Below are 20,331 nucleotides of genomic sequence, written 5' to 3' on the forward strand. Positions count from 1 at the left end.
TAGTTGAAGGGTGTAACAACATTGTGAAGAAGTGTTACTATGAATCTTTTTTTCAATTATGCGTTTCCCAAGGCATTTGGTTATTGTCAAACATAATACAGGGTAGATAAAACTTTACTGTTACACAGGCCAATCTTTATAATGCTTTTATTTTATGTCTTTTTGTTTTTATTAAACTTTTGAGAATTTATTCAATTTGGTCTCTGGCAGTTTTTGTAGATTTTTCAGAGTATGGCTTTGTGTCTTCCCCACACTTCACCATTTATCCCTATCCTCACCTGACCAAGTCAAAACTCTCAGAGAACAGTACCCTCTGTGTACTTCTAAGAAGATAACAAGTCTCTTACTATGCAACAATTAAAAATAAATAAATAAATAACCACTTTGAATTAATACAACCCTACAATTAGAACTACATTATGACTTGAAATACAAAACAAACATTCATAAACAGAACTTACATGACAAAGTCCATAATTTATACTAGTTTATGTATTTTCAAATAAACCCCTTGATAACTTTAATTAGCAAGACTTGATGTGATTAACTTACAAGTTAAGATTAACTTACCCCTCAGATTCTTTTCTAAAGAGCTACTGTCCAGGCCACAATTTTTATCCTGAATTTATGCAATTATTTATTTCTACCAAAGTGTAGAAACGTACAGTTCTCCTGAGAGTGAGGCATATTTTTAAAATTTTTAAAATTTGTCAGTACATTTTTGAATTTGAAAACAAAACAACTACAACAAACTTAGATGAAAATATTTCACCCAGGTTTACAGAAAGATCTATTCATTCATTCTGAAATCAGTCAGAAGTGGCTCTGATTTATCAACCAGTTTCTGTTGAAAAATTGATTTTCGATGCTTCGTTCAAAATTCTGGAATGCATGTTGTCGTCTCCACTTAAAAGCATAGTAGCTATTCCAGAATGAGGGAAATCTGGATTCAATTTTATCTTTCAGTAAATGACACCAAACTTTCATTTTCTGCAACAATACTACCAACTCCATAATACTCTCATATGTGTCTCTTTTACATGTTCAACTAGAACTGGTTATGAAATACATAGTTAAGTAGTGAATTAATGAGTGAAACTGACTCTGCCCTATTTCTTAGATATTCACCAAGGGTATAGAAGGTTTGCTTTCCCACTAAAATAAAACAACAATATTGTTTATGTTGTAAAATAACATAAAAAGAGAGATTTATTACAGCAAATAATAGTAGCATTACTACTGGATAGCAAGGAAGGATAAGCAGAAAATGGTGTATAGAATCATAGAATCATTCAGGTTATAAAAGACCTCCAAGATCATCAAGTACAACCGTTAACCTAGCACTGTCAAGTCCACCACTAAACCATGTCCCTAAGCTCCACATCTACACATCTTCTGAAGACCTTCATGGATGATGACTCAACTACTTCCCTGGGTAGTCTGTTCCAATGCTTCACAACCCTTTCAGTGATATTTTTTTCCCTAATATCCAGCCTAGACCTCCCCAGCACAACATGAGGCCATTTCCTCTTGTTCTATCACTTGTTGTTTGGGAGAAGAGACTGACTGCCACCCTGCTACAACCTCCTTTGAGGTAGTTACAGAGAGCAATGAAATCTCCCCTAAGCCTCCTTTTCTCTAGGCTAAATAACCCCAGTTCCCTCAACTGCTCCTCATAAGACTTGTGTTATAGACCTTTTGCCAGTTTTGTTGCCCTTCTTTGGACACACTCCAGCACCTCAATGTCTTTGTAGTGAGGGGCCCAAAACTGAACACAGTGTTCAAGATGCAGCCCCACCAGAGCTGAATACAAGGGGACAATTACCTGCCTAGTCATGCTAGCCACACTATTTCTGATAGGACGCTGTTGGCCTTCTTGGCAACCTGAGCACACTGCTGGCTCATATCCAGCTGGCTATTGACCAATACCTCCAGGTCCCTTTCCACTGGACAGCTTTCCATCCCCCAGCCTGTAGCGTTGCATGGGGTTGTTTTGCCCCAGGTGCAAGAGCCAGCACTTAGCCTTGTTGAACATCATACAGTTGCCCTTGGTCCATCCATCCAGCCTATCTGGATCTCTCAGTAGAACCTTCTTACCTTCAAGCAGATGAACTCTCCTACCCAACTTGGTGTCATCTGCATACTTAATGAGTGAACTTAATGAGTCTATTTAACTTAGTAGCTTAACTTTTTTTTTTTTTTTTCCTTGAAAGGCACTCCACAGACACAATAGTACACATTTTATTTATGATGTAAAGCATACTTTTAGCATACTTTTCAGATTAAAATTTAAATTGATTAAGCAATCACCATGTATCTCCCCTCTTGCATCGTATCAAAAATTACGTATAAGCAGTTGCATACAGACTTGAGATTCCTCTCAAGTTGCACTAAAATGTAATCAAGTTACACCAATGAAAATATTAGAATTTAACTTCTTTTTCTGATTACTGAACAAATGAAAAGATTAGAATCTAACTTATTTTTTTGATTACTGAACCAGCTCCACTTACAGGTAATACATAGAAAAGTTCACTATTACCTACATTTCATGTATGCAACAAACTCAAAAGGAACAAAATATATAGAGAGAGCTACAGATTTTTAGAACAATTAGTTTGTTATTATCTAAACTGAATGAGTAGGTTGCTGCTGGAAACAAACAAACAAACAAACAAACAAACAAAAACAGATTAACAACCAAAATGCAAATTTGCTCCAAACTTTTCACCTAGCAGACATCTACATGTCTTAAGATCAAAAATACTCTCGATAGATATTGATAATCAACTTTAAAATTCCAATTATGTTTGAATTAAGTTAAGTTGTGTGAGACTTGTAGATTTTATTTTTAACTGCTTCTGTTTCATACTAAAATTTAAAAATCACAATCATATTGAGTTACACACACAGGCGGTAAGAAAGAGAAACAGAAATTGTCTTTCTTTTATGGACTTAGGATAAGAGAAAACAAATAAAAGCTTTACCTTACTGGTTGGTATACACTACAGAAATACTGGTAAACCTTTATTTATTTATTTATTATTATTATTATTATTATTATTATTATTATATTATTATTATTATTATTTTCTTAACTGCAACTCACTATGTATGCTCAGAGGACTAAAAATTATTATTTTTAAAGGCACTTTTTTGCCAGTTCCTTCCATTCTAATCATCTCATATAGGCCTCAGAAATACAGATGTTGAACAGAAAACTTGCTGTAAGATAGAAACATTCTGGAAGGGAGAAGAAGAAGCTCCAAATGAACTCTTTAAAACTTTTTTTTTTATATATATGTTTACTGTTGTAATAGTCCATGTACTTTCAGAAAAAAAAAAAAAAAACAAAAAAAAAAACATTTTATAGTATGATGATCCACTGTTACGTTTCTGTTCTGTCATCTTACAAAGAAAAGGGGATATGTACAACTCAATGCTATGTAACAGATTTTTAATAGTGCAAATAGACATGTAGCAAGCATACGTTACTTTATGATTTTACTTTAAGGGAAAAACAGAGTCAAAGAAGTGACCTGAAACCACCTGTAAGCTAGTTAGTGTTCATAGGGATCCTGAGGGAATTATTCCCCTATTTTAAGATAGTCTCTAAGAAATTCTCATTGCCAGCATCATCATAGCATTGCTCTGTTTCCTACCTCCCTGCTTGCCAGATTGAGGCCCAAGTACTTAGGTTTCCACAATTAGTAACTGCATTCCACTTATTATATGGGTTTTGTTTCCCTTATTGTCAACATTTAATTGCTAATTAGCCCTATTCAGAGAAAGCAAACATGGGGGAAAGGAATAAATCCTCTAAAGAACAGTCATTTGAAAAAAAGTCAGGTACACATTGCTCCGTGCATGCTTATCCACGTGGGGTCAGATGGTTCAGAAGTTGATTTGAATAGAGATAAGCTGTTCATGTCACTTCTTATTTTATTAAGACATCCAATGCTATTTCTGACAGCAGGACTTAGAGGTCCCATCTGCAGGGTTTTTTTTGTTTTTTTTTTTTTTTTTTGTTTTTTGTTTTTTTTTTGTTTTTTTTTACCTTCAATAAGTCTTCTTGAAATTCTTTTATTTTCATATTAGTTTAATACCAACTTAGCAATCAGAATATCCACATAGTTAGTGATATAGAAGACAGTATGTTTGGAAAGCAGCTTCAAACTAACATCTGCTAAGAGGGTTTAGTCAGATAATTCATTTAAGCCTGAGATGAGACTGAAAGATAACACTGTATTGTAATTACTGAAGAGCTCGGTAACACAATCATGAAGTTAGATTGGAAAAATATAACTTTCTCCAGCAAGATTATTTTGAAGTTCAGGTGGGATGGAATTTAAGTCAGTTAGAATTGTATCTAACTTTTCATGCAATCACTAGTACAAAAGATCAGTTTCTTGCAAAAAGAAATACTGTTTTCAGATGGAACCACAAGAGCCACTTTTATTTACAGCTTTCCAGGTACCATTGCCAGCAGATTTTTGGACATTATACACTCTGTGTTGAACACATTCTTTATAACACTGAGCTATAATTACAATGAACTTTGTGAAGTAAGTTATTATGAACCTGGTTGACAAATAAATGTTTATAGTATGAATTAACCCTACATTTCTCTATTCCTTTGAAACAGACTGTATCTTTGCCTTGGATAACCATGCAAAGAAGATGCTGGAATTAGAAGCAGCAAAAAGAAGGGCAACATAAGGAGACTGTAACAGCCCACATATGCTGGACAGCTGTAGGGGGACATAAAAGAAATGGTCTGAGACAGTACCAAGTACAATTCCCAGTAGCAGTTCCTGGAATAGCTCTATTACTTCATATTAATTGCACTCAGTTGAACTTGGTTAAAAATTGACAGGGAGAAAAGGCATAACCTTAAAGATGAAGGCTCAAGTTAACTTGGTTTGAAGAACATCTTAGCAGATTTTGGTGTATCATAATCTTGTAAGCAAAAACATGATGAAGAAAATGAAAAAATACAGAGAAAAGAGGCCTTAAATTTGACCATCTCAGGCATTTCACCTGGAGTTGTTTCTTTGTTTGTTTGAGATGCTCCCTACCTAGAAGCGTCCATATGTAGAAGGGGGGAATGCTTTATTTATCAGCATTTGTTGACTATGTTTATTTTATTACATGGCAATATTTTCCCCTTTCTCTGTCACTGGAATACCATGAGGTTTAGGGATTATCAACAGACAAAGACACTTAAAATACCCCTCTAGCAATGAAAGATATTTTTTCTTTGCATTCCCTTCATTTTGTATTACACTTCTTGTAATCCCAAAAGTACTTATAATTGAAGAAACAACGCTTGAAGAGTCTATATAGATATCACAGTTTGATCTTATTAAATCAGATCATAATAAATGAGATGAGTGGAAATCTAGCATTGATAAATATGTGACCTAGTTTAAATTGTAGTCACATAAAGGATCATTCCTCCAGCACAATAAAGTTTGACTGCATTTAGGAATGAAATACAGCCAGTAATTTTAAACCAGTCCTCTGAACCAAGTTTCTAATACTTTTGTTTCTTTGTAATATGCTGACTATCGTGATTCTACTGAAAAAGAAAGAACCACAAGATTATGTTTAAGTGTAGGGCTGTTTTTGCTTTATAAATATCAGACTTGTGAGACAGGACAATTTGATCAGAAATTTACTTTAAAGAAAGATCTGAAGGTACTTCTGAAGGAACCTAAGGTGTGACTCAAATAATATTTTTTCCTTGTAGAACAAAAAAAAATCATAGTCTACATATCAAAGACTGAATTCTTGAATTGTACACTTTGGATTGTTCTAAGGAGCAATGTGGACTTAAATGAATGAAGTGATGTTAATACTAGCCAGAAAACAAGATGTAAAAAGAATAAGAATTGCATTAGGGTACGACAGTGGAGACAGACTTTGTAACTAAGAAATAAACTCAGTAAAGACTTCTAGATACTACAATAAGATGAGAGAAAAAACTGTATGCTCTTTTGCAGATGAATGGTATGTAGAATTTACTGAAAATGTAGAGATTTTCATGAACTGAAAACACATATTGCAATGAGATTACAGACAACTGCTTACATTTTTGCTGCATACATGAACTTTGTAGACTATTTTCTGACCTGAAACAGAACACATATATATGCAGAACTGTCTTTTCAATTTCACAACATGAATATGTAGGAAAGTTAATATGAGTTAGAGAAAGATCCTTTATTCTCACTGATTAAGCAGAAATGAAAAGCAGAGTGACAACTTCGGCTGCAAGTGTTGATTGCACCAAGCTGATATTACCAAGATATCCATGATTTTGCCATCTTTGATCTTTAAGACTTAGAGTTTCAAAAGAACTTTGGGGATGCTCTATAATAAAGCATAGAGCTATGAAATTAGTCGTCTCCCTGAAAGCCCTTACTGCCCTCTTCTGGAGTAAATGATCCTGCACATCTAGTGGTCCACTTTTTTTCAAAGTTATGTGAGGACCATCTCACTAATAAAAATCATCACCTGGTCTTCCATCTTTCGTTTGTGTTGTCATACAAAATGCCTGCCAAACATGTATTTAGATGATCAAGAAAATGATTAGCATCTCACCATGACAGAGGTACATGAAGTAATAACTTCCTCATGCAATGGAATGGACTCACTTTTACTACAGAAATTTTAATGGTAGTAGCTGATATTTGCATTTACTGACTTTCAACTTGAGGTGAAATGCAACACTATAAAATCATGATCATTCACTCTGAATTCTAGAATGCTTCTATAAGGTCAATCTTCTTGCTACAAATAGAGTTGTAAAAATATGTATATATATACCATGCCAAAGCTGCATTCAAAGTCCACCTTGTACATACTGGAGTAAGAAAGTTTCTGTCTACTTGCTGTGGGTTCTTCCACCCATTAAAAATGCTTAAAACAAATAACAGATTTTTCACCCTTACAATTTAATTGCAGTCAACCTGATACTAAGGTATCTTCTGCCATTCATGCAGGCAACATATATATAGGCATTTTTGTTTAAACTGCTGTTGACAGTCATCTGACCCACAGCTAAAGCACATAATTACCATCATATATGGACTGTTCTCCAGCTAATTAATCAGAAAATGTTGCAATATGCCATCAGTAGGATAATATAGTGCTGTTGTTGTAGAGTTCAGTGTTTTTCTACTTGAAAGAAATAATCTCCTTGAATACCAGGATCCCTATTTCAACTCAGGGGATGTAGGGAATAGTAAGCACTGAGTAAAACTTCCATCCCCAAATCTAAAATGGAATTTTCTCTGGTTCACCAAAAGGTACAAGAGATTGATTCCTCTTTGTCAGTAAACTATTGAGGTAGAGGTAAAATGCTGAAGATTTAAGAATTAGTCAGAATCGTTATTTTGTTGTATTCATCTCCTGCACTCATCCTGAAGGAAACATAAAGAACCTTGAAAATGAGTAGGGAAATACTAAAGCCTTATTTAGATGGCAGTTCCTGATTTAGAAATTCTGCACAAGCATTTTGATTGTTTCAAGGAAGGCAACAGAACACTAGTAGCTGCAGTTACTATGAAAACGGCTTCCTTCTGTATGTTTTTCTTTTGTGTTCAGGCAGAGGAACCTTGAACTCAATAAGTATGATAAAATATATTTTTTCCTTTTACTGATGTTTTTTAAAAAATCCCAAGACACATAGATGCCTAAGAATATAATGTAATAGGAAACACTCAAATACACACAAATTCTCAATTATTGAACCAAATAATTTTTTTCAAGATGCATATCTTCCATGAATTTTCAGGACAAGTTAGCAATTCAGAGGATTATAATCAAGACACATGAATTGTAATTCTATAATCAATGAATCAATGTAATTCTATAATCGAGACACAGGAATTGTAATCGTCACTGTAGATCTGGAAAAGGAACAAGGAACCGTTTTGTGAAACAGCAACTAGTTAAAAAGAGCAGTAGAGAACACTGCTTCTGCTACTCCTTGCAAAGCATTATAATTCAAGGTTTGGCTTTTAATAGTCCAAGTGAGAGACAAACCTCAGCAACTTTTCTAAGAGAGACAATATTTATCTGTTCTTTCTGGATTTTGCTGTTCTCAATACAAGTTAGCATCCTTTGTCTTGTGCAGAAATCGAGCATCATCTATTTTGATTAAGGAATCAAAATAACCTCAATGATGAGAAAAATAAAGCCTTGGTCTTTTCATTTCACAGACTAAGACTGTGTCTAATCTGCTATTTTTTAAATAATTTTAGGTTATAAACTACCTCAGAATGGAGGATCACACTTTTACTATAATATTTCATTTACTGATGGTAAATTAATGATTTATTTATGGTAAATTGTACTCTTGAAAAGCTTAGAAAAGATGGCCAGAACTTCAGTCATTTTTCCTTTGTTATTTTTTCTTAGCTTTTCAAAGACAAAAAAGGAAATTTAGCTTCCACTCAATCCATAAATCAAATCATCCATAATAGAAAAGTACAGTTCTAATGAGCATAAGATTACAGTTCCAGTTTCAGATCATATGAAATGCAGTGATTACAAGTTACTGAACACAATCCATTGTAGATATAACCAAACAAGACAAAATGAAAGCAAATCCAGAAATTGTGAAGAAATTAAACATAATTGTGCAACAGCAGAAATCTGGAGAAGTTCTTTATGACTCCAATGAAATTTCTTTCAGTTTTCTTAATTTTGTTTTTAAGCATCAGGATGTATTTAGTACGATTCAACTACTTGAAATAAAATTGTAATTACTAAAGAAAATTTACAGCAGAAACAGAACCCCCTGACTGAAAGAACCAAATGACCCCAGATACCATTCAAATGAATTATTTCCAGTTAGGCTTGAAAAGTTTTGCTATAACCACGAAATTAGGCACATTCTTTTACTTTCAAAGATAATGTCACAGCCAGTACGAGAAAATAAATATGAATGCTTTCTGGACGTTTTAACTCTTTCTTCATAACAAAGTTCATTCTTGGCTTATTTCAAGACAGTTCTTTAACAATAAAGTTTTGTTTTCCTTTAACTATTAAATTTATTTTTTTATGATTATTTTAAAGCACTAAGTTCTACAGATTTCAGAATTTTCAAACCCTACCAAACAGAAATGTACAGGATTCATATCATTTGAAGAAAAATTGTACAGAAGCTTATCAATAAGTTTGTACTAAATATATACTAAATTTGTTTTATAGTAATCTATTTATATCTTAAATACAGTATCCCTTTAAAAGAAATAACTCCATCTGCAGGTCATGTAAATTTGCTATCAGAGACAGCTGTTTCAGTACACTAGCATTCCCAAATACTAAAGTCTTCTGCTATAGATTTAACCTAAATAAAACAACTTCTTTATGAAATATGAAGGGACAGAAGTAGCTAAATGCATGGTTTATTAACACTTTCTTGCTCCTTAAGTTCTGTTCTGTGAAGAAGAAAAGATTTTGATTCTTTTTAAAGTGTTTTCGTTATATAAATTTATCTATCTATATAAAATCCTCACAGTTACAATCACACTATAATTCTATGCAATTCTTACTGTCAGAGCCAATACACCTAAGTTTTGCTTTAGTTAATCCCAGTACTACTGCAGAAAAAGTCAGGCTACTTAGAAATCTTTGCTTCCTTTTTTATTTATTTTTTTAATTTATTTTTATTGAGGTCTACATAATGATTTCTTATTTAACTTTTCCCATTTAAATTCATTTTAAATATGCTGACCACACAATGATGAAAGTAGATGAGTATCTGAATCAGTGTAATTTCCAAACATAGGGTACCTAAGTTCCAGGCATTTGAGATGCCATCTGGGAGATGCCAACAAGAGTTAGCAACAAGTTGCCAAACCAACAGAGTTGGTTTTATTCAAAATAGAACATCCAGTGTATTTTAATATTATAGGTCATGTTAAATGAGACCCCTTAGTTGGGGGTCTCATTAAAAATTCAGGAATAATTATGTATATTTATAATAAATGTATTTCACTACTGAAGACAACAGCAATTCCAGCATAAGCCCACAGAACTAGTTTTATTGTTGATAGGCAAAGTAAGCTTTCTTTCAATACCTGTAAGTTCTCTCTCTTCAACACTGTCTTCCAGAGATCCAAAGGAATAATTAGGTGGACTGATTGCAGGTGTAGAAATAAAACTTGTACAGGCGATGGATGAGTTGATTTCAAAGTAGTCATGGCTGTGATTCATTCGGTGAAATTCCAGAGAAGATACTATTGATGTGCGCTGCTTGGGCTATAAGAAAAAGAAGTTTGGAGTAAAAAATACATACTTATTCATGTATATTTTTTATCACTTGACATTTAGTAAACTTACTTAGAGTTTCTGTCTTTTTACTGTTTTTATTTGGCCCAAAAGGTTATACTAGTAAAAACATTTTCATACAACAAGCTGCAGTGAATTAGAGATAATTTGTTTCAAAATTTGTATTAATCTTTATTAGAAAAAAAAAAAAAGTGTATTAATTCTAATCAATTTAATTCAAAATAAGGTTTCACAACCTCATATGTAACTGGTATCATCTTTTGCTACAAAAGTAGCTCTGCACCAGCTGCATTGCTGGATACATCTTGAAAAACAATTAGATTACTTATGCCTGTATAAAGAAATGTACAAAATAATACCAAGCACTCATTACTCAAAAGCAGCCCTCTACTGCTTATCCAATTTTTGAAGGGCTAACTTAATGTCAGCTAAAACAAACAAACAAACAAACAAACAAAAACATACATGGAAATTTTTTTTTTTTAATAAGTTTTCATGGAATGCATCTATACTAGTTTCTATCAAGCATGTACTTCTGAAGTAAACTTCTGGATTGATCCCACTCAATGTAGTATACTTTGCACTGCAGAGCAGTCTCAGAGCATTGGTAACTCATTAGTAACTTTTGGGTGGACCTACACCATAAGTACATTCCAGGATTGTATAATTCCAGGTCCTTATGTCCTTTCGACAATAAGACTACGCTAAAGCTAGTCCAAAGTAAAACCCATGAAATCTGTATCATTTGAATATCAGGTCAACAACAACTTTTTCACTCCACAGATCTGTTCCTATTGCACCGCACTTCTTATTAATATAGACATCACCATAGTGCTCTCAGTCATAGACTATAAGCCACAGACCACTAATGGTTTGCAACATCATGATAAGTAGTTTGTTGCTAACCTGCAGCACTGATATGGCTCCACACACTAAATAGCCTTGATGCTCCTTGCTGCTTTAGGTGCAATGACCTGAAACATTACATGGCTTCTCCAAAATAGAGGAGGTCCTGCATTCTGGGGTACAGTTGTCTGTACACTTTTCCCTGCATGACAGGGAAAAATATCTTGTGAACAGCTGCCCAAGATAACTAAAACTGCAAATAAATTAATAGAGAAAGAGAATAAATGTTGCCTTGTTGCAATATGTTAAGCTTAGCAGGACCAAATATTTGTAAAGGTCAAGAATTTGCTACTTACTGGTGTCAAGACTAAATTATTGTCCCAGGAGCAATAAGATCTTCCCTAGACCATGAAGTTGTTCACCATTCCTTACTTAGAACTACCTATTAAAATACAATCTATCCCAGTGGAGTAATTTTCAATTTTGTTTGTGGTCTATTTCATTTTTAGGTTATGAGAGCTGCAATGTTTATGTTACAAATACAGAACTAGGCTGCTTTCACTAAAAATGTACAATTTCTATTGGAATGTCTGACAAAATAATAATAATAATAATAATAGACTTGGGTTTGGATAACAATGATTGTTTTTTAAAGTTGTGTTGGGCACCATAGGAAATAACTGTGTCCTGTTCAGACTGATAAAAATTGTGAAGGGTAAATTTGGGCATTCATCTGGAACTCATCTATGGTCTATTAAGGGAATTTACTTTTACTAATAATTAAAGATAGCTTTTTGCTTTGAAAAGCCGATTCCTAGGGCCAGTAATTTCATGGGAGAGTTCAGTGAACAAGGCCAGCTTCCAACATCAAACAGTCTGGTTAAAAGTCATTGTTTGGGACCTACGCCAAAATAAGTCTCTTATCAGGCCAAAAATACTCACATGTGTTATTAAACCTAAGCTGCACACTTGCTAGACAACAAATTCATCAATGACTTAATTATTTCTAAAAGCAAAAAATATCTCTGGTAATTTAGAAAAATGTTGCTGGCCCTTTTCCAAGCAACGTGTCTTTGTGCTTTTGCAGGAATTCAGCTTTTGAGCTGAAAGACACTTTGAGCAACATGATGTGCAGGATCCTGGTTACTCTTAAACTGAGACAGTTCCTATCCAAAAGGGCAGCTGGGATGGTCTGGCTTAAACCTCCCAAGCAGGTACATAAACAATTTCTCTGGCCTTTGTCCAGTCAGGTTTCTAACCACTGCCTCAACTGTGTGCCCCTTTCTTAGAGTCAGAATGACAGCATCTGATGCATCATATAGCCCTCTGCCAATTTATGGATGATCAGGTGTTTCACTACTCCTCACTGTACTATTGCAAGCTACTGTCACATTAAAGAGTCTGACAAAAACACCTGGAGAAGTATCTGGAGAAAAAAATATTCTGAAGTTTGTTTTACAGACCAGATTAGTATGCATATGCTCCTAACTTCTAAAAAACATGTCCATCAATAAGTAGTTATGATTTTCTCTGGATACATGGGTTAGTGATTTTAAAATACGTCTATAGTGATTTTCAAAAAATAATTATAGAAGCTGAAATATGCTTTCTATTTCTTCGTGCTATCATGCGACCATCTGTTGATCTGGGTGACACAAAATACTTCCTATATTATTTTGGGCTTTGACATTATTATTATTAATTCAACATATCTCAGTTTAATATGTCTTTCCAATGTAAGGGTTCTGAACATAACCTCAGGCAGGCTCTAGCACGCTGCAGCATAACACTTCTGATTTACTGTTTGGAGTTAACAAGGTTCATCTGCCAACATGTGCCAATAATTTCTCTACATAATTACTGAGGCATCTTACATCTGAGCTTTTGTAGCTAACTACAGAAGGCTTTTGCTCCTTTGCTGGGTTGTGTAAAATGTTTTGTTGTTAAAGTATGCTAATGGTTCATTAATATATTCTAAATATATCTGGGAGCACAAATTCATCAAGTGCAAAGTTAAGTCACAGAAGAACACTGAAAATATCAGATAGGCAAGCAGGGATGATATTCTGCTATTGAGGGCTAACAGTTTCTCTTTATGGTACATATAACGGCACATGCATCTCTTTCATTTTCTTCTTTGGGGCGTTGGAGTAAGTGTGTTTCAGTGAGGAACATGGTTCAATTAAGCACAGATTCTGTGTAAAGATCTTCTCTTCTCTGAGTGAATTAACCTCAAAAAAATTGTTGCTTATAACTTCTATTTGTGCCTGTGTATATGTGTGTAGTTGATAAGCCATAGAGACACAGTAAAATAATTTATGTTGATTGCATCCCTCTGTTTCTCATTCTCTAAACTACAGTTCACACCTTTTTTTCTACAGTTAAGATTAAATTCAGCTACAGATTTAGATAACTAAATTTATAACATAGCTATTTACATGTACACTAGGTAACTAAGCTCCCATTACAGTCAATTGAGATATACTCAATACAATCATAGAATCATTAAGGTTGGAAAAGACCTCCAAGATCATCTGGTCCAACCACCCCCTACCACCAATAAAACATGTCCCTAAGCACTATGTCCAACCTTTCCTTAAACACCCCCAGGGATGGTGACACCACCACTTCCCTGGGTAACCCATTCCAATGCCTGACTGCTCTTTCTGAGACAAAATTTCTCTTAATTTCCAACCTAAACCTCCTGTGGCACAACTTGAGGCCATTCCCTCTAGTCCTATCACCAGTTATCTGCAAGAAGAGGCTGACCCCCAGCTCCCCACACCTTCCTTTCAGATAGTTGTAGAGAGCAATAAGATCTCCCCAAGCCTCCTCTTCTCCAGACTAAACAACCTCAGTTCCCTCAGCTGCTCCTCATAGGACTTGTGTTCCAGGCCCTTCACCGGCTTCGTAGCCCATCCCTGGACATGTTCCAGGGCCTCAATTTCTTCACAGGCAGAGCCAGCAGCGGTGGTAGCTGGCCATTTAAATCAGGAGTTGCTGCCATTTCACAGCCACAGATGATTGGTTCTGAGGCAGTCACGTTCTGCAACGGAGCAGGGGACCATGGCAAGTAGGCACTTTTCTGCATCAATCATTAGAGCCCAGAGAACAATTCACCCCAGTCAACTTGATTTTAATTCGCTTGCCTTAACACAGGCATCTAGCATCACTGGATATTCTTTGTGGCATCCCACCTGGGCCTCCAGCAGCCATCCAGAAGACTGCAGGTCTCCCCTACTTTCTGTATTATATCTGACAGGCTCCATATGCAAGTGAAAGACAACTTAATGACATCTCAAATGACATTAGATGCCTATTTTTGGGCAACTGCATTGAATCCTACATTTCTCCAGAGCATTATGACAGACTAGACATCCAAATCAAACAGAGATTTTTATGTACAGAGATGAAAGCAGAGCTGTTTTAGTCCCATATTGAATTCCACCTCTAGCGCACATGTAGACACACTTGACACCTTACTTCATTTGTTAGAGTATGGAGCCTAATTCCAGTCTTACCAGCAGAACTTATAGCCAGTAATGAACTTACTGGAGTCTTGCACCTTGGCTTCCTGGATTGCATCTGCCAAAGACACTCACAGATTACTTTTACCAAGATCTGTCAAGATAGGTCCTGAATAATTCTAAAAAGATTATTTACTATGTAGAACACCATAATGTCCAGGAAATGTAGTTGGGGTAAAAATTTTAGAACAGTGGAAATTGTATAAACACAAAATTCTGTCCCAAAGAGAATGCTTCCTTCATTCTTTGTACCAAAGTCAGCTTTGTCAGTCATCACATCTGCTTCATGCTACTGAGGTCTATGTGCACTTAGATAAGCCTTGTGAATCTGTAGCATACTCATGACTTAGCTTTACACCCATATGTATGCTACATAACCACATACAGATTTGTTCTTAAGTAGTTTTCTTTATTCATTACATTCACGTATTTAATTTACTTTTTATGCGTAAATTTCTTTAATGACTGATTTTGCTTACTTTGAAATGTTTCTTGATGACTATTATTTCAATTTTCCTAACAAATTTTTCCTAACCTAGAAAATCCTAGATCAATCTAAAACAAATCATCCTAACAAAGAAACTCATCATCGGTGCAAAAACAAAAATATATCAATAAAAATATTTGAAGATATTGCAACAACAAGATTTAACTAACTTTCAAATCAAGTCTAATAAGAAGAACATTTTCATGCTAAGTCAGTAGTGAATATGTATCAATACATATTAGAACACCACAAAACAGGAAAGGCATCAAAGTACACATATTGAATTGCCTTTCTACTAAAATGTACAAGGAAGACATTACTTAACTGCTCCAATGAAAGGAAGCTACATGCAAATTCTGTATGCTAGCATGACTTGTAAGTAGTACTTTGAGCATGCAAAGAATCACTCAATATTTCTCACAACATCCAGGAAAGGGAGTTTCACTCCAATTAAATATGTGTATTTACAATTCCTTTTCCAATTAAACATAAAAATATTTCTCCAACTTTGAAGTACTTTGCAATACAAGCTTGTGACTCCACCTTCTCTTATCTGGAATTTGTGTACAGAGCCACATCACAGTCTTCACAGAAATAATTTTCACAACACTTCTCTGCACTATGGCAGTTATTAGACCCATTTTACAGATGCCAAACAGGGGTAAAGAACTCTCCCAAGTGACAGATGTGTGACTCATTCAATCGCTAAGAAACAAAAAGTCGTGAGAAATTCTGCAGTGTTCCTGCTAAATTCCAGCTGCCCTACATAATGTCCTACTTGGGGCAGAGTGGCTGGAAAACTGTGCAGAGGAAAAGTATCTGGGGGTGCTGATTGATGCTCACCTGAACATGAGCCAGCAGTGTGTCCAGGTGGCCAAGGCCAATGGCATCCTGGCTTGTATCAGGAATAGTGTAGCCAGCAGGACCAAGGAGGTGAACTGTTCTCTGTACAGATCTGTACTCTGCTCTAGCGAGGCCATACCTCAAGTACTGTGTTCAATTTTGGGCCCCTCATAACAATATGGACATTGAAGCCCTGGAGTGTGTCCAGAGAGGGGCTACAAAGTTGGTGAACAGCCTGGAACACGAGTCCCATGAGGAGCAGCAGAAGGAACTGCGGTTGTTTAGTCTGGAGAAGAGGAGGCTTGGGGAGACCTTATTGCTCTCTACAACTACCTGAAAGGAAGGTGTGGGGAGCTGGGTGTCAACCTCTTCTCACAGGTAACTAGTGACAGGACTAGAGGGAATGGCCTCAGATTGTGCCACGGGAGGTATTGCAACCAGTCGCCGAGGCGATCGGTTCTGGGGTAGACGTGCTCTGCAGCAGAACGGGGGACCAAGGCAGGCAGAGCTTTTTTTTCCAGCATCAAAGCCACTCGCAACAGCCGATGGAGCCGCCGGGGCTCGGCAGCCCTCGCAAGGGCCCTGAGGAGGCATGTGCGGAGCCAGCAGCACCCCCTCTCTGGCCATACAGAGGCAGAGCCTAGGGAGCTCGAGTGACCAGGACAGGCAGACAGTGTGGGTTGGCTCAGTCAGGGCAGGACGCCGCAGTTAGCGCGGCAGTGTGTGCAGTTAGCGCGAGTGGCGGGGGCACCCTCACTGCTCTTTTCCAACAGTTTTTCCCAATGGTGGCTGTAACCTGCTTGTGAAGAGCCCGGCAATGGTATCCACTAGGCAGAAAAACATGGCCTCCGCATCTCTTGCGGCCTCTTCAGCCACAGTCACCCAGACAGAGGTCTTGGGGAAACATGCAGCCATCCAGGTCTTGGGCAGCAGGTGCGCCTGAGTCTTCTGTCAGTGTCCGACAGCAGCAGCGGTGGCTATGCTTGTGGGAGGTGTGCCCAGGTTGAAGAATTGCTCGGCCTGGTGGTGGAGCTTCAGAAAGAGTTGGGTAGGCTAAGGAGCATCAGGGAGTCAGAGAGGGAAATTGACTGGTGGAAGCATACTCTACCCTCTCTGATACAGACTCACAAGCCACAACACAAATAACAAAGGTTCATCGATCTCATCAGGCAGCTGCCACACAGAAGCGAGAAGTTCCCCATCCCGCCAGGCAGCAGGAAGGGACATAGGCCAACAGGGGGAATGGAAGCAGGTTGCTGCTTAGGGTGGTAGACGAGCCCTCTCCCTGCCCACCTCATCTTCCCATCTACCCTTATATAGCAGCTATGAGGTTCTAGAACACAACAGTCGAAACAATGATGCAGATGAAAGCCCATCCCAACTGGAAGGGGTGCCTAAAGCAAAGCAATCTACCCCCCACATCACTGCATCTTCTGTCAAGAAAGAAGGGTTATCGTCATGGGGGACTCCCTTCTGAAAGGGACAGAGGGCCCAATATGCCATCCAGACCCAACCCACAGGCAAGTCTGCTGCCTGCCTTGGGCTCAGGTAAGAGACATTCCCAGGAAAGTCACTCGCCATGTACGGTCCACCGACTACTACCCACTACTGTTTTTTCAGGCTGGTAATGGCAAAGGAGCAAGGAGAAGTCTGAGAGTGATCAAAAGGGACCTTAGGGATTTGGGGCGACTGGTTAAAGGATCAGGGTCACAGGTTGTGTTTGCCTCTGTCCTTCTGTTAGGAGGGCTGTTGACAAGCAGACTCAGCACATCAATATGTAGCTTCAAGACTGGTGCAATGAGCAGAACTTTGGGTTTGTTGATCACAGGAAGGTCTACACAACACCAGCCCTGCTGGCACCAGATGGGATACACCTCTCTCAGAAGGTGCTGTGTACAATGAGGTGCATTTGAAGTGCTTCTACATAAACACTCGCAGTATGAGAAATAAACAGGGATTCATTCCACTGTGCTTAGAGAGCTGGCTGATGTCATTGTGGGACCTCTCTCAATTATTTTTCAACGGTTTTGGGAATCTGGAGAGGTCCCAGTAGACTGGAAGCTGGCAAATTTTGTTCCAATTTTCAAGAAGGGTAAGAAAAAAGACCCTGGCACAACAAGCCTGTCAGTCTTACATCAGTGCCTGGTAAAATTATGGAGAAGATTATCCTTGAAGTTATTAAAGTGCACCTGTGTGACAATGCAGTCACTGGTCCCAGCCAACATGGGTTCACAAGGGGTAGATTCTGTTTGACTAACTTGATTTTCTTTTATGATAAGATCACCCATTTAGTCGATCAAGGGAAACCAGCTGATGTGATCTTTTTGGATTTCAGTCAATCTTTTGACACACTTTCCCATAGGATTCTACTGGACAAAAAGTCCAGCGTACAGCTAAACAAAAACATCATACAATGGGTAAGCACTTGGCTGACAGGCAGGGCTCAAAAGGTTGTGGTAAATGGGATTGCATCAGGCTGGCGGACAGTCACTCAGTTTTGATCTGCAGAAATCAGCAGGCCTGATTAATTCTCATCAGTTAAGGATGGTGCCAAAAGTTACTTGGCTTATAGGATCCAAACTAAGATCATAGAATGTCTTGAATTGGAAGGGACCTTAAAGCCCATCTAGTTCCAACCCCTCTGCCATAGGCAGTGATGCCACCCACTAGATCATGTTGCCCAGGGCCTCGTCCCACCTGGTCTTGAACACCTCCAGGGATGGGGCATTCACAGTTTCTCTGGGCAACCTGTTCCAGTGCCTTACCACCCTCTGAGTGATGAACTTCCTTCTAACACTCAATCTAAATCTCCCCTCTTAGTTTAAAACCATTCCCTCTTGTCCTGTCATTGTTTGCCTGAGCAAAAAGTTTCTCTCCAATTTCTTTTACGAAAAAAGAAAAGATGCAATGAAGTCTCTCAGGAGCCTTCTCCCCTTCAGGCTGAACATCCCCATGTCTCTCAGCCTTTCTTCATAGGACAGCTGCTCCAGCCCTCTGACCAACTTCACAGCCCTTCTCTGGACTCATTCTAACAGATCAACATCCTTCTTGTGCTGGGGGCCTTAGACCTGGATGCAGCACTTCAAGTGTGGCCTCACAAGGGCAGAGCAGAGGGGGACATTCATTTCCCTCGATCTGCTGGCCACGCCTCTGTTGATACAGCCCAGGATTCAGTTGGCCTTCTGGTCTGCAAATGCACACTGCTGGCTCATGTTGAGTTTTTCGTCCACCAGAACCCCCAAGTCCTCTGCTGGGCTACCCTCAGTGAGTTCTCCCAATCTGTACTCATGTCTGGAATTGCCCCAACCCAGGTGCACCACCTTGCACTTGGACTCGCTGAACCTCATTAGGTTCACATGGGCCAACATGGGCTAGCTTGTCCAGGTCCCTTTCGATGGTATGTCTTCCTTCAGTTGTATCGACTGCACCACTCAGCTGCAAACTTGCTGACAGTACACTCAATCCCTTTGTCTATGTTGTTGATAAAGATACTCAACAGTGCTTGTCCCAAGACAGACTCCTAAAGGACACCATCCATCACCAATGATCAAGTAACTTTGAAATTGCAAAATCTGGAGATTCTGATGGATCTGGATTTGATTAATCTATGTCGCCTAAAAGTGACAGAATGCACTGAACTGCTACTGTACTCCTGAATCAATTATTCTGTCAAGCCTCAACATACTATGTTAAACAAGCTGAAGATGCATTGTCTTTTTAACAAAGTAATCTAGTCTTCTGTTACTTCATTTCATATAATCTTAAATTACAAATACAACTACAATTAAAAATAAAATATAGGCATTTTCAACACCCATCTTGACATTCTTGTTTTTATTTCTCAACAACTTAATTTAGTTTAAGAGCAGAAGGCAGAAATTACACAGTGGCTGGAACATATATATCCCAAGCAGCCACAACAGGGAGCTTACAAGATCATGAGAATTTAGAAAAACACACACACAGATATAAAAATAAAATGGTTTCACTGTAGGTGTTTTTTTTTCTTGCCTTTTTTTTTTTTTTTTTAAACTGTAAATCCCTTACTAATAGTATAACACATTTTAAAACTAAGTTACTTTTTAATGGCACTCTGAAAGTACTAGAAAATTGTTTGATTTTCTGTTTAGGGAAAGACACCTCTTCCATCCAACATGAGCAGAAAGTGCATACTTCTTCACAATAGTCTCCATGACCTAACAGCACACTTTGATCACCTCACCATCTGTGACACATTCAAGGCACATACACAGCTCTTTTCTCTATGGCTAGAAAGTCATGCAATGTGACTAGGTACCATATATGCACAGTGTTTTCTGTTCC

The 20,331-nt window shown here is 37.5% G+C and overlaps 1 protein-coding gene across 6 annotated transcripts in view; it reads right to left on the reverse strand.

Moving 5' to 3' along the window:
* Window positions 1-20,331, reverse strand: part of ANKS1B (ankyrin repeat and sterile alpha motif domain containing 1B) — a gene marked incomplete at its 5' end in the record, with an annotated part of 434,494 nt that overhangs the window by 256,203 nt on the left and 157,960 nt on the right. For 4 of the 6 annotated variants that reach the window (XM_082773376.1, XM_082773375.1, XM_082773374.1 and 1 more), the window contains one exon: window positions 10,095-10,275. In XM_082773376.1, the coding sequence (XP_082629502.1) occupies window positions 10,095-10,275 (181 nt within the window). Of the gene's footprint in view, window positions 1-10,047; window positions 10,276-20,331 lie in introns of all 6 variants that reach the window. The other 2 variants (XM_082773377.1, XM_082773372.1) reach the window with 2 other exon arrangements.

This window comes from Aythya marila (assembly GCF_965140915.1).
Source record: "Aythya marila genome assembly, chromosome: 1".
Lineage (NCBI taxonomy): Eukaryota > Metazoa > Chordata > Aves > Anseriformes > Anatidae > Aythya > Aythya marila.